Here is a 25,976-nt window from a genome sequence, read left to right as displayed (position 1 = left end):
TCCAAAAGGAAAGTCATTGTGCTGCATACATGTGCATGCACATGCATCGATGTGACCCAAATGCAATTTCATAATATCGTAAACTTATTGCACACGCTAATATGTGTTGAGGCACCAATGACATCTTAATACACCAAGTGATTGCTTAAACCAGAAAAGTGTATCTGTGAAAGCAATACCATGATGCACATGAAGTTAGCCTCTTGTACGCATTGAGCAATCAAAGGAACAAGACATATGCGTCGGTGACACAATATTAATTATCAAATAGACAGAGTACTCTAAATCATTGTAACAATATATTTTTACACATTTATACACCATGTTGTTGTAGAAGAATTGAGTATGTGCACTATACGGAAGGGAAAAAGCAAATAGAAAACAATCTACTGCAGGTGCAGGAGATTCCACGCTATGTAAAGAACATTAATTAAAGGATCGAGTCAAATCAATGCTAAGATAATCTTGGTAGCAAATTTACTTTGTTGATGATTTGGTGCCTATACATAGTTTGCAGGATTCAAGGTGTTTATGTTCGTTTTGGAGGATGAAATTTCATGCTAAATATAGAGAAAATAAAAAATGTGTTGCTTATATTCTTGGGGTTAGTTTATCTATAACCTTATAGATTAGATTAAGACAAAATAATAGATCTGTAATGTTTACCTTGCTGGATCATATTATAATGGTCTAAATGAGCTTATTCTGAACAAATGAAAGAAATGTTTGCAAAGCTTATTCACTTTACAAAAATAAAATATCTGAACAAGCCGAAGCGGAAATGCAACAAGTTGTGCAAAAGCTTCACATGTGCAGTAATGTTACTTATGTTGTTATATAATAGTGATTTATCCGTGGCAACTTTATGTTGTTGGCGCAATCTTCATCTTCAATTCATCAATAGAAGCAAAATTGACTGCTAGTAAAATGACATGGTTAGGGCTTTTCATTTGGTAAATATCCTTTTCTCTTTGAGGTTATTAGATATAGGGATTTTGGCCCTTGATGGTCCAACTGGGTCGCTTCTACCTCGTCGACTGCCTCCTCCTCGAGGCATTCCAAGCCCTCATTCCACCATATGGCGTCCAGGACATATGCGTTTATATTTTTTATGTTTTTAGAAACATCAAGTACAGCATAGGCGCATGCACACGCGCACGCGCGCGCGCACACACACACACACCCCATCACCACCACCAAAACGTAGGCACTCACACAACGCTTATTGGAAAAACTCACCAGAAGTGACTCACTATTGACATGGAGTTGTAATCCCACTGAAATAATATTCCATCTTAATGATACAAATAGAACATCGGACTTAGGTGAGCCTCGTTTGGGTGGGGGGTACAAAACTCTCCTCGTCATTAAACACAACACTATCCTCCTTCTATTTTCACCATTTCAGTGGACAATCTATACTTCATGGTGCATAGAGTAAGTTTTGGGCCATTATTATTTATTTATTTTGGCATTGGATGTGAGAAAGGTAAGACACCCGACGGGGCACCAAATTATATCCAACTCCTTTCAGATGAGTTCAGTCGAACTAAAATAAAAGGATTTGAGCCAATATTGGGGTCGCGGTTGAAAAGGCGGACCAGAGTAAGTTGATCAATAGGGACATGAGTGGACTACGAGGAAAACAACTGGGATAAATTAAATCCCTTCTTTACTGGTGTAGAAATAGCTTTCCTGCAATTGATAGTGTATGCATGGATGATTCTTCTATATTTTACCTTGGAAGCACCATACTAGAGAAAACCATGAGATGTTCTTTCTCTATGTCTAGTTTGAAAAACTTCTAAAGGATAACCATTTCTGCTAACAAAGTTTTTATGTTCCTCAAACCAATCTTCATACATCAAATCCATCTTGCTCAATTTTATTGTGACATGTGATTTTTTTATTATTATATTTTCAGTAGCACCTTCTCACCTTGACACTTCGATGAGGATGACAAATCCCTCACCAACATATATTTTGTAGTGAGAAACCCCCCCTGGTCTGGTCTAGTATCTAGGCATTCCCCTTTATATCATGATACCTTTGAAGGAGGACTTCAATTAGGTATACAAATTGAGGGCTTGTCTGGCGAGATGGAAGATAGAGCTACTCAACCATGTGAGTCAGCTCACTCTCTTGTGTTTTATTTACCACTCCCATCCCCCAACTAATGAATCTAAATCCACCGGTGTGGCATTTATTATGTGTTCTTTCTTATGGATGAGAACATAAGTTATCTAGTTAATTAGGCAACCTCATGTAGGCCAAAGAACAAAGGAGTTATCAACAGTCTGATTTAAATTCTACAAGATTGCCCCTCAAAATCTGGTGGTTATGCCTACAACAAGACACAATATACCCTTCCTCTTTGTGGCCTTAAATTTCCATATATTTACATCATGTTATCCATCTTCAAGGAAGTGGCACATGTGCATACTATATATCAATAGACAAACACCATGCTTTGGAGGGATCGATGGTTAAACAGAGTTTAACCTTGCGATCATGGCACTTGAGATTTTTGGGTTAGTTCCTCAGTGAACCCGAGCCAAATGCATATTCATGGAGGCCCTCCTTGGAGACGGATTGATCTATGAATTCAGGAGATAGGAAGGGAAGGCTACATGAGTTTATATTGATCATTGACACATGCCAAAGTATAAATTTATTGCCCGCCCTTCTCCACTAGTTCAAACTTTTGGATTAACTAACTAGTTTGGGATTCTGTAGAATATGTGTATGAGTTGATTTGCATTTGCACTTGTAATTAACAGGGGTTAGGTGTTTGATCCGAACACATGTAACTCATGCCTAATATGAGACCAGGCACGGACATAGCCTATGATGTTGAGGCAGCAATAATGCACCATGCGTGGGCTCTTACCATTGGGCCCAAAGTGTGTGCACTAAGGCACCAAAGAATAAAGCGTAAGAATGCGAAGATGTAGTTGGATGGGTTAGAGGCCATGCATATGGCTTTCCTTACAAGATTTGTCTCTGAAGGAAGTCATGCGGAGAGACCATCATGGTCATGTTTCCACAAAAGGTTTTCTATTTGGGTAGGTCATGTTTGTGGAGAGGTATCGAAGTTTAGGTGATGAGGATGGTGATATGTGCATAGGGCTTAGATAGTCTGGCAGATCAACATGAGTTTGGTCAAAAGAAAAGAAAACAAGATTATGAGATAGGCTACTACGACATAATGGTGTAATGATGATGATGGTCTTCACCTTTTGTGCCATGGCTACACATGAAACCAACCTAAGTTATGGCTATAATTGGGTATTTTCTACCTTAATTAATCTTAATATTTGTGTTACTTACTAAGGATACTATTATAAGAACATGTGAGACCATGGTTTGGCAGCATGCTAGCTTAGGCTCCTGCTTAAAATCACACTTATTGAGGGAATCGCAAAGTCCATCTTACAGTGTAGTGCCTTGTCTACCACACAGTGAGATAACTTCCAGGGGTCACTAAAGGTAATCACTTAAGTTTAGAGATAACTTTCAAAGTTGTATGAAGGGAAATTTCCTAGGTGGGCACTGAGACGCATCTTCACGTAGTTATTATACATGTTCCCAAGATAAGAATACCAACCATGAATATAAAAAAATAGCCAATTGTCAGGAACATTTGCTCTCATTGGATACCACTAGATTCATCACAACCACCACACACCCAAGGTCTATTTTCATTATTGTAATCTTTTATTTGCAGGCCCTAACATTTATGTTTACCTTGTTAAGTTTAGCCATCCCCTTGCATTCTATCCTAATTGTAGAGATTTTAGGGGTACTAAACATTAAGTGCATGGAAGTTGTGTAAGTGACATACATAACTTGAGAGAATAGTAAACCTACCATTAGCTCCTACGGGGATCAACACTTATACTTGCACATCCATAATGGAAGTTCTACAATAACTCCCTGCACTTGGGGATTATCATGGTGGTGGTTTTGACGGGAAGCGCCGGTAATCTTCAACGTGGTGTATAGGCTGAAAGTAGGCATAAAGGAGTGAATCCCCTTCTATGGTGAGGACTTTTGGTGCTCAACCACCTTGGTGGATGGTATTTTGTTATGTTAGACTTATAGGGGTAGGTGGTGTTGGACCAGTATTGGTTTACAATCCATTTGGCCTTTTCTACGTTTCATAGTGTTTTCCTTAGATGTTAAATACTTTAATGGAAAGATTTTTCTGTGGTTGGTGGCACTTCTCCTTAATGTACAGCCTGATTATGGTCTTAGTGGGGCCCATTGATATGTCGTTGAGTTGCCATCCCATAGGTAATTACACTTATCATCGACAAGTGAATGTTTTTCGAATCTCATCAACAATTATGGTGTCATTGTTGTAATTTTCCGTACTCGTGCGATCAACATGTGACTCGGAGTTTCAAACACTAGTAGATGCAATGTAAATAGAACTGGAGCCCGATTTCGGTCCCTGTTTACACCCAAGACTCGCATGAGGTTGAGTGTTGAAGTATAGACGCATTGCCCATCCTTCACCATTTAGAAAATTTGAGTGAATTGTTTAGTACATGTAATCATATAACACAAGGTACACGACTAGGCCTATGATCTTCCTTAACTTCATAAAACGACATATATGCTAGACACTTGCCACCTAGATCAACTTTTTGGCTTACATATACTATTTTGGTGAGTCAAACTAGTCACACACATATATACCATGACACTATTCTAAGCATGAGGGTAGATTAGTAGTAAAACTACATACAAAATCTAGTAGAACTATATACAAAAAGTAATCATTCTTAAATAATTTTTTTGTATCAGAGTTGTTGTTTTACTACAGCGTTGTAAGATTACTATACTATGTACACTATTAATTATTATTTTTCACTTTTATTAGGGGCGTAGCTTAAACTAATTTTATGTACTTCTACAAGTATAAACTCAACATTATTGTGATATTTTTTTTCATGCCCCTTGTATTGAGGTACATTAGAATAATTAATAATATATATTGAGAATGATAAAGAGGTATAATATATATATATATGTGCAAATAATTTGAAATGCATGGTCTCAAATGGAATATTTCATGTATAGAACTCACTCTGAGGTATGTAGTATATGGGGAGCGGAAGTACATACTCGGTGGAGTACATAATCATTACAATGACATGAACAAATAAGTGGATCAGATTCCTACCTGTGCTTGTATAGTTCTAGTCCAAACAATGGGAAGTTAGAAAATCCACAGTCGTTGCCTGCTGTATAGAGCCATGAAAATATAGTCCAAGAAAAGCTACCCAGGAAAAATTTGAATATAGTTGCAACCTGCAACCTAAATAAATGAATAATATTAGTTTAAAGAAGAACTAAAATGAGTGTATGTGTTCTGTAGTTACAAATTTTACATGGAGGAGAGACGGACTTTGTCTTACTTTGCTACATGAGCTCCTTGAGGGGTGTGGAAGCTATTAACAAGGTGAGCTTGAACAGTTCCTGTTGGGAATAGTAACATGTAGTCAACGATCATGACCTATAGCAAGACGAAACATATTAGTGGAGACGTATTATGCTTTAGAGGAATAAGAATTTTTATTATTTGTACTTATTATTGTAGGTGTATATTTTGCATTTCATATTTCTTAAGAAACTAAAGAAACATATAATTTGCTACCAGGGTCCAAGAACACAAGAGCACATGTGATCTTTCATAGATATACATCTACAAGGTATTGACAATACATCGACAAAGTGCCCTTTGCACATGTTTTCTGTAATTATTTACATGGAAATATAAGTGAACCATTAAATTACCATAACATGATTTTTTTTCACGAAAACATATGAAGATTGTTTTCCTCCAAAATAGAGGACAGGAGCCGAGAGAGAAACTCAGATGAGTCCTCATGTCTAGGAATGTAGAAGTGTAAGAGGCATAAGATAAGACTCATGGATGACACCATCAAGAATTTAAATATACCATATTCATATGTATTATTTATGTATGATATAACAAAGCGAATAGCGACAAAAAGAACACCACGATGAGTTATCTCCCTATAAATACAATGTCCCTATCTCCTTGTAGACACTCTGGTTAAAACCCCACATAAATAATAATAATAATAATAATAATAATAATAATAATAATAATAATAATAATAATAATAATAATAATAATAATAATAATAATAATAGGTGTGTGTGTGTTGTCTCTCGGAAAGCTTTGCTGGTTTGTGCGATGCACCTTATGTTATCTTTGAAAAACTTTTCCATTTTATTGGGATAGGAACAATTACACTTTATTCATCAAACACCAATGCATTATTTGTCAATAGAGCCATAGAGGCCGTACCCGATGCTCATCCAGCCAATAGGTTGTCTGAGCAAACTTGGCCCTTTTAGCTAATTCATGAGCCACACAATTGGCTTCTCTATGGCAGAAACCGGTACAAGATCATGAGCTATAGTCTCCTACACTCATCAAAGATAGCCATTGTTGGCCCATAGGAGATATCATTACTAGTAATAAAACCGATACAAGATCATGAGCTAGTCTCCTACTCTCTTCAAAGACAATCGTAACCAGCCCATAGGAGATATCGTCACTACTCACTAGTAAGAAAATCGATGCAACATCATGAACTAGTCTCGCAGAGGCCGTTTCCACCAAAAAGATTTCAGCAGAGCTACCACTAATAGCCTAAGGGAGGTGGTTTATTTGTGTTAGTGAACGCATGATAGTAGTTAAAGAAGCAAAACCACCTCTAATAATTAGTAGAGGCGGTCCAGAACTCTTGACTGCCTCAATAATTCAAGTCCATACACAGTTTTCCAAAGGACCGCCTCAAATACTCGTGGCTAATACCCTCTTACCCCTGAATCCTAGCTGCTGCTCCAAACAAAACTGTAGCACAACCTGCTCCGCTCTCCTCTCTTGTCAATTTTGGCGCATTTGCCCACTTCGCTTCCCTCCTCTGCCATCTTACACTCTCGATGCATTCTGCCCCATCCCCCAATCCTGTCACCGTACTGCCCGCATCCCTTCTTGTCTCCGCACCATATCTCACTGCCCCTATGGTGCACCCCTCCAAACATTTTTGGCATGCCTTTCATGGTGGAGGCTCCGGTCGGCCTCCATCGACGAGCGCCCCTACACCTCGTCCCCTTGTTGTCCTACCCCCGCCGATGGGTAGCTCCTCCTTCGCCAAGAACTCCAAGGCACCGGAGTTGGACATGGGTGACGACCCAGAGGACGCGACATCGGAGGAGGCACAGAGTGAGGACGAGGTGGACTAACACGTGCTCCTGGACTCCATCCTCTATGCACAAGCTGGCGACGAGGCGAGTGTTGCTTGCATGGCGAAGAAAGTGATGAGGGAGTTGCACGCATGGCCAGAAGCCATTGCAATGAACTCGTCCGGTGATGATTATGTTGTCGAGGCCACGAGATCCGACATTGTCAAGGACGTCATTGACATCTCCTTTGATGATGCCAAGGATTAGGTTTCTTAATTAAGCTCATGATATAGTTTAATTAAGTTCTATGAGATGTTTTGGGCACCAAAATTTGCTTATGTTTTTGCATTGGTGTATGTTACAAATGAATACCGTAGCTTAGAGATAGTAGGTAACTGAATGTATGTCGAGAAAATACAACACTTACAAAGTTTTATTCTCGTGATAATTGTTTTGAAAGAATAATTTCAAGCCAAATTATAGAACATATAGGTGGATAGTTGCACCTGCCCTTGTTATGTGATACGTCTCCAACGTATCTATAATTTTTGATTGTTCCATGCTATTATATTATCTATCTTGGATGTTTTATATGCATTTATATGCTATTTCATATGATTTTTAAGACTAACCTATTAACCTAGAGCCCAGTGCCAGTTTCTGCTTTTTCCTTGTTTTTGAGTTTCGTAGAAAAGGAATATCAAACGGAGTCCAAATGAGCTGAAAATTTACAGTGATTTTTTTATGGACCAGAAGAAGCCCCCGAAGCAAAAGAGTTGGGGCAGAAGAGCCACGAGGTCTCCACAAGGGTCGGGCGTGCCCTCCGTCCTTGTCATCGCCTCGTGGACCCCTGACTTGTTCCCGACGCAAAAAATTCCTATAAATATAGAAACCCCCCAAAATAAACCTAGATCGGGAGTTCCGCTGCCGCAAGCCTCTGTAGCCATGAAAAACCAATCGGAACCCTGTTCTGGCACCCTGCCGGAGGGGGGAATCATCACCGATGGCCATCTTCATCATCCCAGCGCTCTCCATGACGAGGAGGGAGTATTTCACCCTCGGGGCTGAGGGTATGTACCAGTAGCTATGTGTTTGATCTCTCTCTCTCTCTCTCGTGTTCTTGATTTGGCATGATCTTGATGTACCGCGAGCTTTGCTATTATAGTTGGATCTCATGATGTTTCTCCCCATCTACCTTCTTGTAATGGATTTAGTTTTCCCTTTGAAGTTATCTTATCGGATTGAGTCTTTAAGGATTTGAGAACACTTGATGTATGTCTTGCATGTGCTTATCTGTGGTGACAATGGGATATTCACGTGATCTACTTGATGTATGTTTTGGTGATCAACTTGCGGGTTCTGTGACCTTGTGAACTTATGCATAGGGGTTGGCACACGTTTTCTTCTTGACTCTCCGGTAGAAACTTTTGGGCACTCTTTGAAGTTCTTTGTGTTGGTTTGAATAGATGAATCTGAGATTGTGTGATGCATATTGTATAATCAAACCCGCAGATACTTGTGGTGGCATTGGAGTATCTAGGTGACATTAGGGTTTTGGTTGATGTGTGTCTTAAGGTGTTATTTTAGTATGAACTCTAGGGTTGTTTGTGACACTTATAGGAATAGCCCAATAGATCGATCAGAAAGAATAACTTTGAGGTGGTTTCGTACCCTACAATAATCTCTTCGTTTATTCTCCACTATTAGTGACTTTGGAGTGACTCTTTGTTGCACGTTGAGGGATTGTTATATGATCTAATTATGTTATCATTGTTGAGAGAACTTGCACTAGTGAAAGTATGGACCCTAGGCCTTGTTTCCAAGCATTTCAATACCATTTTCGCTCACTTTTGTTACTAGTTACCTTGCTTTTTTATATTTTCATATTACAAAAATCTATATCCACCATCCATACTGCACTTGTATCACCGTCTCTTCGCCGAACTAGTGCACCTATACAATTTACCATTGTGTTTGGTGTGTTGGGGACACAAGAGACTCTTTGTTATTTGGTTGCAGGGTTGTTTGAGAGAGACCATATTCATCCTATGCCTCCCATGGATTGATAAATCTTAGGTCATCCACTTGAGGGAAATTTGCTACTGTCCTACAAAACTCTGCGCTTGGAGGCCCAACACGAGTCTACAAGAAGAAGGTTTCGTAGTAGACATCAAGCTCTTTTCTGGCGCCGTTGCCGGGGAGGTTAGTGCTTGAAGGTATATCTTATGATCTTGCAATTGAATCTTTTAGTTTCTTGTTTTATCACTAGTTTACTCTATAAAAGAAAACTACAGAAAATGGATTTGAGGTTACCTCATATGCTTCATCTTTTTAATGTCTTTCGTGAAAATAAGGATTCCGATAATTGTGCCAAAGTGTTAGAAGAAGAATGCATTAAAATGTTTGGCACTAAATCTTTTTATGATGAGCATAATTGCAATGTTGTTAGTATGAATTCTTTGAAAATCCATGATGCTAATGATATGCAAAGCCACAAGCTTGGGGATGCTATGTTTGATGAAGATGGTATTTTTTGTCCCCCAAGTTTTGATGAGAAAAGTTATTATGATGAAAGCATGCCTCATACCTATGATGATTATTGTGATGACATGTATGCTATAAAGAATAATGATAATCATGAAACTTTTCATCGTGATTTTAATTTTCAATTGGATATTGCCTCACATGATAGTTATTTTGTTGAGTTTGCTCCCACTACTATTCATGAGAATAAATTTGCTTATGTGGAGAGTAGTAAAATTTCTATGCTTATGGATCATGAAAGTAATGCTTTATGTGACGGTTATATTGTTGAATTCATTCATGATACCACTGAAAATTATTATGAGAGAGGAACATATGCTTTTACATATCTCAATAATATCAAGTTTCCTCTCTATGTGTTGAAAATCTTGAAGTTATGTTTGTTTTTCCTTCCTATGCAAGTTGATTCTTGTTCCCATAAATTTTTTGCTCACAAAATCCCTATGCATAGGAAGTGGGTTAAACTTAAATGTGCTAGTCATATGCTACATGATGCTCCCATTATGTTTCAATTCTTATCTTTTATGTGAGCACCATCGAAATCACCATGTCTAGCTAGAAAGGCATTAAAGAAAAGCGCTTGTTGGGAACTCCATTGACGTACATAACAACCTTTGGCTGGGCACTCAAAATGCACGCACGCATAGGAGACTTCGGTTGATTTCTTGGGAACCTTTGGCCGGAACCAAGGGTAAACTTGTCTTTTTATGTTTCATTTAACACCGTTAGGTCAAAAAATGGATAAAAGTGTTATATTGGGAACAAAATTTAAAGTTGGTGTTAGATAGGGAAGAAGCATTTTTCCAGTGTTAAATAAGGAAACGAAATTTAAAATAGTGTTATATAAGGAATTCTTTCAACTAATAGAGGAGGTAGAAATTCTTCTATATCTCCCTCATCAAAGTTCCACATACCTTTTTCCCTCTCATCTCTAAATTAATTAATGTATTTCCCCGCATTGATTAAAACTTGATAAAATGTGTTTTTAAAGAGATATTTACCATGTTTTACTGGCACGCCAAAAAATGAGGTTACAGATTTTATGTATCGTGATAGAGCTTTTGTCATAACAAGCATTAATGAAACCAACATAGTCTGTACGGTTTGCCGCCACCTCCCGCTTCTTGGAGATGCCGGGAGAGTCACCATGCTTTGTTTCTTTTCTTGGAGAAGTTGGGAGTGCATTCAAAGATGGAATGACAATGTTTCTAGTGTGTACCAGATCTCTACTCGAGAAATGGTGAACATGATCTGGACAAATTTGGAGTGAAGTTTGTCCTGAACATACGACCACCAAGTTGGGTGTGATCTTTTCAAGTACATGTGAAATTTATCATATAAATCAATATGTATATCACAAGGTTGTCTTATGTTTTAGTTGCACTGCACAAAAAAAGACACCACTGGCATTACAAACTTATCAGAATGGGGTTAGTATAAACAGCTGTGGCAGCGCTGGTTGCACTGGTGATTGGAGTTTAGATTGAGCTAGTGTGTGTTAATATCAGTTTATGTTCAACTATTACTTGAGTTTCCCCATATTTGATTTCCAATAAGCTGACCATATTTTCCGCATGTAGATCGATTTTAGTTGCACCAGAACTAGCTCTACTCAACATATGTACATTCATATATGTATGTTCTAAGTGAAATTTACTTTGAAGTGTAAAAATCTCTGATCCCCGTGAAGAAGATATCTCACGGCGATCAGTCCAAAAGTCAACATGATGAGTTGAGATGGGTACACTAATCGAGCCAAAAGGTGAAAGGAAAAGGCAGGATGTGTACACTACTCAAGATGAAAAGGCAACATGAAGAGGTGAGATGGGTAGGCTACTCGAGATGGCGTGGAGTATATAAATCTTTGGATTTTATAACTTTGGTTTGTATGAACCACAAGATGTATATAAATGTATAATGAAATGCAATGGACTTATGCAATGAATGAGAATGTGTATGATTGTGTCTAGTGTGTATGTGGCAATGTTCTCTTTGAATTTCAATTGTAGGGTTGGCTAAAAATAATTAAAATACCATGCATGAATAAGAAATGGGAGTGGTTCTGAACTAAAAACTTCTTCAAATGATAATGTATTCTGGGTGGTTCCACTTCAAATGATAAAGTACTCTGGGCGATTCAGTGACGAAACCACCTACAATGTAAACATTAAAAGTAGTTCTATTTAGGGAATCACCAAGGACCTTAAGGCATTCGAGGTAGTTTTAAAAGCACCTCCCATAGTTTGAGTATTAGCTAGCCTAGTGGCAAAATGCAAAACTGCCTCAGCTCAATGGACGAAAACAGTCTCCAAAGCCCGTTACGTACTTGTGCATCCTACCGCGGTGTAGAGATTTCTACCATATATACAATCAAAGTTAACAATGATCCTATTGCAGTTACAAGGATAAGACCATGAAGAAAGCATATGCTTCAGTCGTACCAACATCATATACTTGACCGATTAATTGGGTTGTTATGACAATAAAAAATCCATGGCCATCAAGAAGGATAGCTCTAGAAGTTCCATGACTCATGTCCTCATCAAAAGACGCATCCACATTAAGTTTGACATAACATTTTAGCGGTCTTACCCAGCCATGATGTCGGATGCTACAAGATCTAGTTGAAGCTCTCTCATTGCTCAAATCAAGACAATGATGGCCTTGCCGAATGACTTGGGATTTGAACGCGTTGCCTAGTGATAGATTGTCGCCTTTCCCACCACACGTACCAAGGAGCAACCATGATCATGATGTTAAGATCAGCATGACCAATCATTTCATTGGGGAACGATTTCATTCAGACATAGGAGACACTCCAGTCATGAATCCGAGGTAAGCCCACATGTTACGACTGTGGGAGGGCTCGATCCACCATGCATGCTTCAAGGATACATCTTGGAGTCCTAAATCTTTCCACGCTGATTATTCATGAACTAAAGTGAGCAAGGCAAGCTTAATATCATCTGCCCATGCGAGACAAAAATAGCATTGAGCACTCACCTTGACATGGTGGTTAAATATAATTGACCTACACGTTAGCGTGTTGCACATAGCTTTCCACATTATTATTTTTATTATTTTCGATATTTTTATATCCCACAACTTTGACTAGACTGGGTTGATGACATAGTTCTGTGTGTCCATGTTCCTTCACAACTTCTTCCTGTGGTGATGCTCCACTCAGCATAATATGCCAACTGTACAGAAAAGGTCCCCATCTTTGTAAACTTCCATGCCATAAAATTCTCAAAGTGTCCATAACCACGATATGGAGAATAGTTTGTGCATCGATTGGCCAAAGAATATCATGGATCACCTTCATCCCACCGCTCGGACTGCGAGTTAATGAGATCATTGGCATGTGTCAAAACAACATGTCCTCGCGAACCAACCTGTGGTTGGATGGTTAGAGGGATAGTTGTAACGTGTGTGCGTGCTTGCGTCTGTACTGATGTTCAAAAAAAAAACATGTCCTCTTCTCATTATCAGACGCTTAGAAGGGCCATCAGGATTCCATATGGATTATCCCAAAATTTAACCTTTGACCCATCATCTATTTGTCAAATGCAATCTCTCATAAAGGTTTGAAAACAATCTGACAGTTCCGCTTCAACATGGGTAGGTAGCCCCAAATATGCATCGGATAGAGATTCTGTGAAAATGTCCAAAGTAATGCAAATTTTCTCCCTCATCTCCACTTCCGTATCCAGGCTAGAGAAAATACATGATTTTTGCACGCTTACAAGCTACCCATGTACTGTAATATTTGGCAGGATTTAAGGTTGCTGGGGGAATTGCATGTCGCTCTACAGATATCCATCATAAAGGATACTGAGGATGTTACCCAGACTTCTTCAGTTGTTTTGGGGGTGGGTCAGTGCGAGTATGTTGATCCCGGAGGTGGTTCACAAATAGGTGACAAGGTGCGTGCGTGCGTGCGTGCGTGCGTGCGTGCGTGCGTGTGTGTGTGTGTGTGTGATCAAGAAAATGTATATCCTTGTCAACGAGAACGGTTAAAGGCGAGGCCAATAAACAATGATTTGCTTGTCGACCAAAACGACAACTTACTAAAGCCGCTGGTTCATGAGGGGAATGGTGGAATCCAATGCCAATCCAGAGAGCTTGTCTCTTCAGGAATATGCTTCAACACACGATCTCAGTTGAAATCATTCATAGGTCACAAGTCAAAACATCTTGATGTCTATAGATCATAACCCTTAGAACAAGATCGGAGACTGAATCGATATTGGCAGTTTTTTAATATGTACAGATACAAAATATTTTTAAAAGATGCTTAGAAAAAGTGTCCAAAATAAAGCTGGAGAGGAAGTAGTGTTCGAGGGGAAAACGTTGGTTTATCTTCTTGCAAGGAGAGGGTGGTTAAAGAGTCACAATGAGTGCCGAGGAGAAAAGCAGCGGGTGAGAGAATCAATTTGCCGCTACTAGCTAATTGTCCATGGGTTGCAATGGGGGATACATATTCTAGTGATCCTATCCCTCAAAAAATATTCTAGTGATCCTCCCGTTCAACGCTCGATGATATTTTCCATAATTAGTGCGTCCTGTCCAAAGAATGATACTCTACGTAAGTAACGTGATTCACCCGTCCAAAGAGTGATACTCTCCATAATTAACGTGTTCCTCCTGTCCAACGCTCAATCATACTTTCCATAATTAATGTGATCCGTCCAAAGAATGATTCTTTACATAAGTAACGTGATCCTTCCGTCCAACCCTTGATGATACTTTTCATAATTAATGTGATCCTTCCGTCCAAAAAATGATACTCTCCATAAGTAACGTGATCCACCCGTCCAAAGAGTGATACTCTCCATAATTAATGTGATCCTCCCGCTCGATCATACTTTTCATAATTAACGTGACTCGTCAAAGAATGGTTCTCTCCATAATTAATGTGATCCTCCCATCCACAGAATAATACTCTCCATAATTAACACGACCACCCCCGTCTAATGCTCGATGATACTTTCCATAATTAGCATGATCCACCCGTTCAAAGAATGATACTCTCCATATCCTCCTGTCCAAAGAATGATACTCTTCATAACTAACATGAAACCAACAAATGTATGAACCAAACCAAACCACGACATAACATCACGACCGCAGCCTCCCCTTCAGTAGTAGAGAGGATGGCACACATTTATGATTTAGTACAATAATTTAATCCTTGTGTTTATCGTTATTTCATGACAATGCACCGCACGTGCATTCAGCTAGTATATGTAAATGGTGGATTACCTGGTTCAGTGGCACGCTAGCTGTTACTCCCACCATACCAATCAGGAAAAGGAACAACATCCATCGTCCAGTCGGTATATTGTCAACAATATCTCTTGGATCTGGATTTTCTCCCAGTGATTTGGCTACACCAGAAGTCATTCCAACTACATAATTTGCAAAGCCACCTGAAGAATAGAGGTGAAGTCAAAATAAATTTGTCAGTGTGATTGCCAATCATGATCACTAGGTTGAAGTGTCTTGGGACAGAGTACTAAAGTTTTTGTTCCTCGGATATATCATATATATGTATCTTTTTTTTGCGGGGGATCATATATATGTATCTGATGGATGAGCTCACTCATATAGTGCACCCGAATTCCTAACTCCACATTTCACTTATCATTGAAGGGGCGGAGTATATGCATGCGTTTTGTTTACATGGTACCCAAAAAAATGCAGCTTTTCCTTGTAAGAGTTAATACCAAGGTGTGTATGATCCTTACCACATATTGCTGTGTTAAGGCAGGTGGTGACGGTGGTGAGGATCAGGACGTTCTCCTGGCGCGAGAAGGGCAGCGTGGTGAAGCCGGCGGCTCGCTGGAGGTTGATGAGCCACTTGAGGAAGAAGAAGCTGAGGACGTTGATGGGCAGGTTGAGCGCCTGTATGATGCCGGCCTTCATCATGATGCGCAGCCCGACGAAGCCGAACACGGTTCCGAGGACCACCGAGATGGCCATGGACCGCAGCGTCACCTGGCCCCATGTCCCCGGCAGCGGCGGCTGGCTCTCGAAGACCCGCTCCACCGACGACGCCACGCTCACATCTCCGATCGTCGCGTCCATGGGTGAGGGGCTGGAGCTCTGGCGAGTTCGATTGGGGGCTTTGGGTGTGGTCGCGTCCATGGGTGAGGGGCTGGAGCTCTGGCGAGTTCGATTGGGGGCTTTGGGTGTGGACGGAGGAGTGGTGGTGTGATCTTGGTTAGTTTCTCATTTCTCAACCAGTGGCACATGCAGGTGGAAGTGGTGAAAGGTGGAGAGTGAGTGTAGCGAGGGAGGAGCAAAAAATAGGATGCATGAGAACAGATATCAGTTACACGTTGTACTGCACGTCTTGTGGTTGTGAGCGTACGAGAGCAGTTCACGAATGTGTCGACGGCCGATCGATCAAATTAGCTAAAGTCCTGTTCTTTTTGGAGGAAAAAATGTGTTGAGATATTAAAATTGCACTTGCACAGTTGGTTGGACTGGAGGAATCAGAATTGGAAGTGAGAATGCTTGGAAGACAAATGTAATGCTACAATTACACTATAATAAATTGCTAGTAGTTTCTACCTATAATAATCTTTCAGGAGTTGGTGCTTGTTTGTCTCCATCCTCCCGATTTTGGTCAAACAATCTGGTGCGCAAAGCAGGATGCGACCTTTTTGGTCAGATCGAAATGATCAAAATGCTACGCGACTTTTGTCAGCGTTTCTTGTAACCAAAAGCATAAAGCTCGACGAAGCAACTATGATCTTAAGAACAACAGATAAATATATAGTTCTAAATTCAATGCCTTCATCACTATAAATTAATCAAAACACCAGTCTGATAAATAAAAATATGTACTCCGAGTGTCCACCTAAAATTCACACGCTTTGCGAAATAACTAGAGAAAAAGGAATATACAACAATGGCACTCCGGTACACAAGTATCCTGTACAGACCTGAGCTTCCCAAAGAGTACAGCTTATTACCACCTGATCAACTGTAGTAAGTAACCCAAACATTGTAGCTAAAGGGTGGGCATGCACCGATTTGAGCATGAGATTCAGAAACCACAACTGTGCAGACATCTCTCGGTCGGAGGCAGCTGAAACCATCAGGTTGTGTTTTCACTCAACACATCACCAAAAAAAAAAGAGCTTGCTTTCTCTCAGACAAAATGGAAACCCCTTGTCGCAATGCCCTACTTGTCTCGAGTTACGAAGCTTTTATCTGTTCATACTTTTCTCCTATGCTTCCACCTTTCTGCTTCTGGAATTCAATATATCGTAGAGTGCTTGCAAAGAAAGCTTCGGCAGATGGATCAGATGCACTGCTGTCATTTTGCTTCTCTGTCCTGATCAGTTCGATCAAATCTTGGATGACAGTGTTCGTGATTTGTGGAATTCCTTTCTCAAAGAAGTACAGATACCTGAAGATAATACAAGTATGAGAACTACAATTGCAGCAAATTAATCATATAAGCACCAGAAAAGATATCAGGTATAAAGCGTTTACTTGTTCAAAATTTCAATGAATAGAATGACAGATCCGCTGCTTCCCTTTGATACATTGGCCATTTGTTGAGCAGCATTTGCAATTCTCAAGGCACGCTTTAAGCAAAGGAGGACCCTGTAACAAAATTTTGATCAAGCAAAAGAGGTACTTCAGATATGGTTCGACAGCAGGCCCGAAGTTACTGCCTAAACTTGACTATAGCTGGCGCAAAAGGATTAGAGACATAGTAGCCCGAGAGATATCATGCAATTAGGACCGACCACAAATTTGTGATGGCGAATTTTCTTTCATTGTCTCAGGAAGCAATGTCTTGCCACTTTTGAACAAAATGAACAAAAATTAAAATGAGTATCTCAATAGGTTCACCTTTCACCATCCATGATTCCATCTTGGTCATCAGTCCAGAAAAGGTGTGAACATGCATAGACTGCCCGGCATTGATCAGGCTTCTTTAGAAGTTTTGCTGAGTACTGCACAAAACAGAAATGATGTCATTTAAAATGTGTACTAGGAGCAACAGCTTTAGGCCATAACAGATTCCAGGAATGCAACAACGAAGCAAGGAACTATTACCCCTGTTGTCTTATGAGTGAGGGTGTCTCTATTTTCCACCCCAAATATATTCATCCGCTGAAGGGTTCCAATTATTAGGTGAAGTGCAGTAATTTGAGCCTTAGAATCCTGCTTGTGCCACATAGTCGTTAAGGCAAAAAGATAATAACCGAAGTATAAAAGCACTTCAATGTCTTAATAAAAGCATGGCACATGACATTTATGATATGGTCCAGATCAGGCGAGGAGGGGGGGGGGGGGGGGGGGGGGGGGGGTCAGGTGGGGTTTCATACCGCTATTTCTTCTTCATATAAGATGAATGCTTGAGTAAAGAACTCATAAGCAACCGGTTCCAAATCACAATCATTGGCAGCCTGAATAAGAAATGCTGTCACACAATAGGAAGAAGTGTAAAAAGAATCAATCAGTTGTTCCAACAATACCTCTGCGCATTGTAGATATAATCTGAGAGACAATTCTGGACAAGGAATACATTGGAGTGCTTCAATAGTCTGAAAAATGAAAAACTATGAGAACATTGAAGAGTTAATAATGGAAAATTCTGAAGAAGTTAAAATGTATGAGAATAAAAACCTGATGCAAGATCTGAAATATCTTCTTAGGGGTTGCGGGAACTTCCTCCCCAGTGACATCTCCATCTTGACCTTGTAATCGTCTGACCAACTGCAGGCAAGAAAAAACATCCAGTGTAACCCAACTGTTAGAATTGGTAAGCCAAAACAAAGCAAAGCACCTACCCCAGTATTATCATGCCTACTACAAAGCAGCATGTGCAACTATACAGTTCATGTTTTTTGATAACATTGTGTACAAATACATCAAGAAATAAGTAAGCTTCTTATTTCAGGATACTGTTCACTATAACTGAAACAATTAAACATACCTTGAGAGCGGAGAATACTAACGACGGCACAGTGAAAGGTAGACGCTTGGGACCTCCCTGAAGTATATGCTTCTGAACAGTACATAAGATCTGAAAGATTGACAAGCATTTCCTATCAGCATTTTCAAAATGGGAAAATGACAAGACAAGTACCCAGATTAAATGCTGCCAAGTAACCAGAACTCAAGAGCAGGTGCTTGGTTTGTCAATCTAGCATGGAAAAAGATAATTGGCCCTAGTTTCATTCATAATCAGATACTACCAGGGCATGGTTCATTACCTATTGTAGGCTCTACAAATAAGATTTAACAAAATGATGGTTCAGAGTAAGCAGGTCGGTATGAGAATAATGTCTATAGGTGCTAACTTAGAACATCAATTTCCTATAAACTGAAGTTCAATTGCTTATTATGTAACCTTATTAGGAGGGCAAAACACCAGCTCAGAACTTCACCTGCCCATAGCTAGTGTAAATGGACATATAACACAGACATATGATGGAGGCTGTAACAAGAACTGAAGTAAAGGAGGAGGAAAATGTAACAGAGACTAAAAAAAGTTCGCAAGCTCTCAGCAAATTCAGTGAATCAACAAATGTACCTTCAACATCTCGTCGTGATCATCATTGTGCAACATGTGAATAAGGCGTGCTACAGAATTCTGCTCCTCCTTAAAATCCTCTTCATCAAGCTAATGCAACAAAATTTAACATGTTAACAGTGCGGGTAAGCTTGATGAGGAACTAGAATATTCCATGACTGATCAAACAGCAGCATAAAGAAGCATACAAACAAGTTGAAGAGAGTTGAAAAATGAAGTGTATGATCTTACCTCATCATCTTGAGCCCCATCCATATCTTTTATAAGGCCCTTAATTAAATCAAAAAGAGCCTCGATCTGCAAGAAATAGCGACAGGATCTCATGGTGTGACTTAAATAGTAGTAATAGATACAGAAACAGTGTAATGTGAAATATTACCTTGTCGGAAGTAGATATGCAGGTTGTGTTCTTCATTATGCTTTGAATTATTACCAGAGCCATCACTTTTGTTGTAGCATTATCCAGATAATCCATTACCCGGGGATAATTTGAAAGCTCCAATGCAGTAACAATATTACTATATTTCTCCAGGGGAGCACTAAGAAGTGCAACAATTTGCTTCGTTGCTCTGCTATCTTCAAGTTTTTCCTTGCCAGAAAGTTTCTTCACGCATGCACCCTGTACAATATTAGACATAACGTGAGCTAGAACGTACATCTACATCAACTATCGAACTAAAAGGGTAATAGCATATCTCTTTGTCAAAGTAAGACTTACCAGCACTTGGTCAACATAATCAAGCCGATCTGGATGCACGCGGAGAGTAAATGTAAGGAGTGATACATATAAAGTTACTGCTCCAACAACCGGCATGTCAACTTGAGCTTCTATCACCTGTCAACAAATCAGGTGTCAGTTGTTTCAGTTTTACCTGTACAATAGCACCGAACAGCTAGGTAACTAGAAAAAGGAAGAAATAAAAGGTGCATGTATTTCTATGGTTATTCCCATGCACATTGGTACACTTATGTACATAGTAACCATGGAAACTGTCGTTTAGATCAAATGCATATTCATGGTATCGCCAATTGATGGTTATACAAAAAAAATGGGGGGGGATAAGAACACAGTGGACATGTATGACCTGTGTGATTGCATATTTCTAATTAGTGATAAGCGGCAATTTAAGTGTTACCTTTCCAATAGCATTGCTGAACTTCGCAAAAGCTTCGACTTGCAAAAACTCTGGCAGTACCTGCACAATTCATTAATGTAAAAGCATATACGGATTACATCTGATAAAGTGGTCTGGGGCATGCTCACTTCAGGACTTGTGGCAGCATAGTTTGACAATCTGTCCATGAGTTGAGATAGCACCGTTTTGATATCAACACTTGGCTGCAAGAGAATTTATGTGATGACTTGCTTCATAGTAAAATAAAACAGAAACTGCATATCAGTTAATAAGATCCGAGCGAGATTCATAGTGCTAGAACTTTGTACTTCATTGTACTTGCATTGTCAAGCTTTACCATGTTATACCCTGAATATACGAAAGTATAGGTTCATCATCTAACTATGGCACCACAATAAAATAACACACCATAACTATGTATATAATAGTGTGCTTTGCCCTCAAAAGTCCCTTAGCTTTCAATCAGGTGAAGACAAAAAAAGTGCGCCTGAACCTATATGTTAATCCTTTCTTTAAGTGGTGAAGCACAGGAGAAAATAACACTATTTAGTTTTCTAGATAATAAACATCAGGTAAACCAACCAAGTCGATCAAAGGCATGAGGATCACTTGCAAGTTGAGCCTTTGATTGACAGAATTAACCTCTGTTATGCAATTATCAGCATGGAACAGCATAAACTGCGAAACTACAGCAGGGAAGCAAAGCTAGAAAAGGTGAGGTTGCCAACCTGTAGCTGGGGAAAGGCACTCAACAATGTTTCCAATGTCTGTAGATGGTATTCGTCTGGAAAGACTTGGATTATGCAGTCCATCAGGTAGAACTGTGCAAGATCGTCCTTACAATTAACTACCTGCCAATATATTTCAGATTCAGTTTCCACGACATCATGGATGTACATTGTCATTTTATATCAATATATCTAACTTCAAACCTGTTCTGATATCCTTGGAAGAACATTCTCTTTGTACATTTCAAGGTCAACGCCTTCGATTTGGCTTAGAACGTGAAGGTTTTTGCCTACCTGGAAAGTTCAGAAGAACTTGTGTCATTAAAATGACTCCAAATAACAGTCAAGTAGAATCTGTAGATGATAATTAATTTACCAGATCACGCAGTTCATTTCTTTCCTTCCCCCGCTTGTCCTTCTCCCGAACAGGCCCCTGCAGACCAGGGTCATCATTTTCGGGTTTCAGCTCAGGATCATCTAAACATGTCAATGTCTTATAATCACTAAGTTCTGTAAATGTCCAGAACTAAGATTCCGAATGACTGCATATGTGATAAATGATCTTTTTCTGTGCAACATATGTGACTTGGTATGGATGTATAGCAGCCTAACATGGTAAATGCATGATAATAAAGGAAAGGAAATAAATAAAGTTGTGTCCTAAGGTTAAATGGCTAGCAAACAAACCTGATGCTGCATCCGAACCCAGAGTTTGTTCATTTCTATGAAATTCTGAAGAACAAATTCAACTGCATCATTAATGCTATCAGCATCCCTGCGTGATAAAAGTTGAAAAAAAGAACAAAAGATGGAATATAAGGAAATTGTTGAAGAAAAATAATTACAAAGGAAATGGCAAAACACTATCTGGACAACTCACTTCCAATGTCCCAAACAACCAACTATAATGAGCTAAGCTAATTACAGATCATTTCAACATGAACCAAAATCAAGTGAGGTCACCGGTAACAGTTAGGATTTGTAGTGTATATTAATACAATTGCATGCGACTAAGATTGATTAAATCCTACTCCCTCCGTTCCCAAATATAAGTCTTTTTAGTGATTCCAACAAGTGACTACATATGGAGCAAAATGAGTGAATCTATACTCTAAAATATGTCTATATACATCTGTATGTTGTAGTCCATTTAAAATGTCTAAAAAGACTTACATTTAGGAACGGAGGGAGTATATTAGTTAATGACAAAGCAGGGTTGATGACCAGGTACCAGCAAATAATGAATATCAAGTCCCGGCACCCAAGTGATTATTAATATTGCAGGAGCTGTACAAAATGAAGAGAAAAGGGAACTAGTAACACTAGTGTTACTAGCGAATCATGTAAAGTTGTAAAAATACCGTCTAGGTTGCTAACCAAGACATCATGTTTACATGAAAGATTAACTTGTTTCTGTTTCAGTACTAGGTATCCCGTTATACAGAGTCAATGACTCAATGTAACATGATTATTTTGTAATTATAGCACATGCTACATTTTCACAAGAAATTTGTAGTACATACTTATGTAACAGAATTGGAGAATAAGCTAATTCTTAGTGTCCTAAGGTTAGTGTGTTATTTGAGAGCTCGAAATTGCCATTGGTACACGCATATTAATGAAAGCAAAGCAAACTGAAAATAGCTAAAGTTTTGAATGGTGCACAGTACCCTTCATACTCTGAACCAATATCAGGTAGCTTGTCTCGGCTTATCTGAGAGAGGTAACTTCTTAGGAAAAGTCCACGAAGAGGATGTTGAATGCCCCGACACATTTCAACAAGATCTTTCAGAACATCTTTAGCGGGAGCCTCTTTTGATTTAATGTACACAGATCCTACTGTGCAGAGCAGATAACTAGCACATGAACAACATAAGATCAGATAATACTATTCATAAGTTCTTTAAATTGAAAGAAATTACAGTGTTGACAGATGGCATGATAAACAACTAGCTTGGTTTTTACATATATTAATTTTACATGGGTCAGTTACAATAAAATAGATAATAAAAGAACAGAATAATTATGGGACCTGGCAGTCGGGATCTAAGCAGAACTCGGGACTTGATCATGGACGCACCGTCTTATTTATACAACGTTCCAAGCTAATAAACAATTATCATGTTCTAAAAACACAGTAATAAGCAGTAACATATAAATTGATGGCTGAGCGCCAGGGCCAAACATACAGGCAAGTGTTCAGTGAAGTTGAAACTTAACCTAAATCCAAACGACGACAGTTTAAAGTTACATAAAATTTATAGGGGGGTTCAGAAACTGCTTTATGTGAGTCAAAGTTCTATCATGCAAGGCTTGAACATCCATGTAATTTTGCATTTTTCCCTAGTTCAAAGACAAGTCCATGCCAGAATATAAGCAGCTGCAATATCCCTGATAATAAACACATTATGAGTTATGTGGACAAGAACTCAAATTAATTGGGTATAAAAGCTGAAAGAAGCAACAGGTCTGGCTAAAAGGTGGATCGCAATTATGTTAAGTTTTGATTAAATGACCTTTAGACTTCATTTACAACATAAGTTCCACAAAGATGAAATAATGCCTAGACTTAGTTCATGATTTATGTACAAATAAGTTTAGACAGAGTCTAGTCCTGACATATCATTCCACACTTTTTGCAAGCAACTGAGATGTGGTAAAGAATAAAGTTTCCTCGATTGTGTTTGAACTTAACAGACACAGCTAAAAGAATTGAGTGGTCCCACCACCAAGCAAACTCTGAATACGATACTTGTTATAATTTTCCCAATGGTATTTGCAGGTGCAGTTGAGTTGATACAACCATACAAATCAGTACAGTAACTTCTAACTGATATGGTACTTCACGAATGACAGTACAATATGATATAGCACGTGTTGAATGGCATGAAATGTCTTAGTGAACCATAACAAATAATGAACTGTATCCATTTTGCATATTGGGAGCTAATCTACAATACAACGAGGAATAACTCGTGGCAGAATGGGATTACATATCACTGTCTACTGTTCAAATGTGTGGAACTGCAGATACAATAAGTCTTCCATTCCTATATGTCTCCATAGAATTTGCACTTCATTCAAACTAGTCTAATCAACACGACTCTCATAGTTGTTAATGTGGACATGGCATGGCATTTACTGACAATATCCCACCTATTGGAGTCATAGCCACTGGCAATCTCTTCCAAGCAAGTAAAATTGAACTAGCATCAATCTCTGTAAGAGTTAAAGGGGGGGCATGAGCCTTACAGTCTCGGCAACACGTTGCCAGCATGCTGAACAAGCTCGTAGAGGTCAACCACGGAGCAGCTGCCCCGGCGGGTCTCCTCCCTGAAGAACATCTCCAGCTTCCGCATCTCATCAAACGCCCTCATGTCTGCAGCAGCCCAGCAAAGTGAAATCCTGTCAAACCCCAGCCGAACCCACACACACTCACGGAATTCGACGGCGCCCGGAGAACGCCCAACTCACATAGCTCGTAGTACTTGTGCGGGGAGAGCCTGGAGGTGCGCAGCTCCGAGAGCATCTGCGCCGAGTACTTGAGCGCGTCCTTGAGGTTGTTCGAGTCCTGCAATCCACCCACGAAATCGCCGATCGAGGCGGGGGTAAGCTAGCGGCCGGGGGGGCTAGGGTTCCGCGGGAGGAGGAGGGGAGGGTAGGGGGCGGGGCGGGGCTTACGAGGGCGCGGTGCATGTAGAAGGCGTTCTGCTGGACGCCGGCGATGCCCTCGGCGAGCCAGCGCTCCTCGTCGTCGCCGCCGCCGTCGGGCAGCATCCTGGCGGCCGCCGTGTTGGCCGCCTACGGGGGGGCGGCGGATCTGGTCGGCGGCGGCGGCTCTGGCTCGGGGGGTTGGGGATCTCGTCGCGCGTGGCTCTGCGCCCTCGGGTTTGGCTGCGTGCGGGTGTCTGTGTTCTTCGCGTGTTTGTTTATGTTCAGTTTATCTCTGTGCTTCGATTGATGCCTTTTCCCGGATCCCGAATGGTTTCGATCGGAACCGATGCATACAGTTGACCGGCTGGTCTGGCAGGGGCTGACTTACCCATGAAGAAGATCTCACCGGCTGGTCTGGTAGTATTCTTTTTCTTATTCTCAGAAAAAAATGTTCTTTTTTATAACATAACATGAGTTCTGTTTTTTTAGAATAATTCTTGTATTACTCATCACGCTTAACAGCATCTGGATGACATCAGATCCTGACCCAAGCCAAACAACAGTCCGGCCTTGAGTCCTCCTAAAATTTGTTAAAACATGACTAGACAAATTACCACTTCGACGGACATGAGTAATACTCTCTTCGTTCCTAAATATAGGTTTTTCTAGATATTTCAACAGCTGACTATATACTGAGCAAAATGAGTGAATTTATACTCTAAAATATATTTATATTCATTCATATGTAGTAGTTCATTTGAAATCTCTAAAAAGAATTATATTTAGAAACAGAGGAAGTACAAGAATTACGTCCGGACATAGTTTCTTTTATCTCTCTAATCAAAAATGCGTACTTTGATCTGTTTGTCTCTCCACTTTTCACCATGTTCATTGCCTCCAAACTGTCGCTTTCAACATAGATCGATAGGTTGCTCTACTGTAGTGTCAACATGAGTCCTTCCCGAATTGCTAAGAGCATCTCTAGCAGGCCCTTAAAGCCGCGACCCTTGAACCACAGTTAAGGGCCAAGAAAAACGCAGTTTAAAGACCGAAATCGGTTGCGGCCGAACAGAGCTCGCAAACCATAAAAACACACAATGCAATTGATCGCAATTTTGA

General features: G+C 39.8%; 2 protein-coding genes across 2 annotated transcripts; both read right to left on the bottom strand.

The window, feature by feature from the left end:
* Nucleotides 1–14,985: 14,985 nt before the first annotated feature.
* LOC125510988 (probable metal-nicotianamine transporter YSL3) lies at nt 14,986–15,924 on the bottom strand. Its single transcript, XM_048676273.1, has 2 exons — nt 15,525–15,924; nt 14,986–15,206 (listed from the first exon to the last, which is right to left on the bottom strand). Exons 1-2 carry the CDS (start codon nt 15,922–15,924, stop codon nt 14,986–14,988), a joined length of 621 nt encoding a protein of 206 aa, XP_048532230.1.
* Nucleotides 15,925–16,558: 634 nt separating this feature from the next.
* LOC125510987 (vacuolar protein sorting-associated protein 35B-like) lies at nt 16,559–25,185 on the bottom strand. The gene is made up of 22 exons (XM_048676272.1): nt 24,885–25,185; nt 24,678–24,774; nt 24,456–24,582; nt 22,874–23,059; nt 21,891–21,978; nt 21,580–21,636; nt 21,408–21,497; nt 21,204–21,326; nt 20,604–20,678; nt 20,476–20,535; nt 20,058–20,174; nt 19,719–19,958; nt 19,571–19,636; nt 19,340–19,429; nt 18,740–18,829; nt 18,430–18,519; nt 18,279–18,347; nt 18,129–18,209; nt 17,857–17,964; nt 17,650–17,753; nt 17,284–17,397; nt 16,559–17,197 (listed from the first exon to the last, which is right to left on the bottom strand). Exons 1-22 carry the CDS (start codon nt 24,978–24,980, stop codon nt 16,984–16,986), a joined length of 2,382 nt encoding a protein of 793 aa, XP_048532229.1. The 5' UTR covers nt 24,981–25,185; the 3' UTR covers nt 16,559–16,983.
* Between the last annotated feature and the right edge of the window lie 791 nt (nt 25,186–25,976).

Source organism: Triticum urartu, chromosome 5 (genome assembly GCF_003073215.2).
Source record: "Triticum urartu cultivar G1812 chromosome 5, Tu2.1, whole genome shotgun sequence".
Taxonomy (NCBI): Eukaryota; Viridiplantae; Streptophyta; class Magnoliopsida; order Poales; family Poaceae; genus Triticum; species Triticum urartu.
This window is presented reverse-complemented; position numbering and strand designations above follow the sequence as displayed.

Coding starts and splice junctions, on each gene's coding strand:
- LOC125510988 (XM_048676273.1), bottom strand. CDS start 15,924: ATGGACGCGACCACACCCAAAGCCCCCAATCGAACTCGCCAGAGCTCC. Junction 15,207..15,524: donor CCTTAACACAGCAATATGTG/GTAAGGATCATA, acceptor TCTATTCTTCAG/GTGGCTTTGCAAATTATGTA.
- LOC125510987 (XM_048676272.1), bottom strand. CDS start 24,980: ATGCTGCCCGACGGCGGCGGCGACGACGAGGAGCGCTGGCTCGCCGAG. Junction 24,775..24,884: donor TCTACATGCACCGCGCCCTC/GTAAGCCCCGCC, acceptor GGTGGATTGCAG/GACTCGAACAACCTCAAGGA. Junction 17,198..17,283: donor TTCATTGAAATTTTGAACAA/GTAAACGCTTTA, acceptor TATTATCTTCAG/GTATCTGTACTTCTTTGAGA.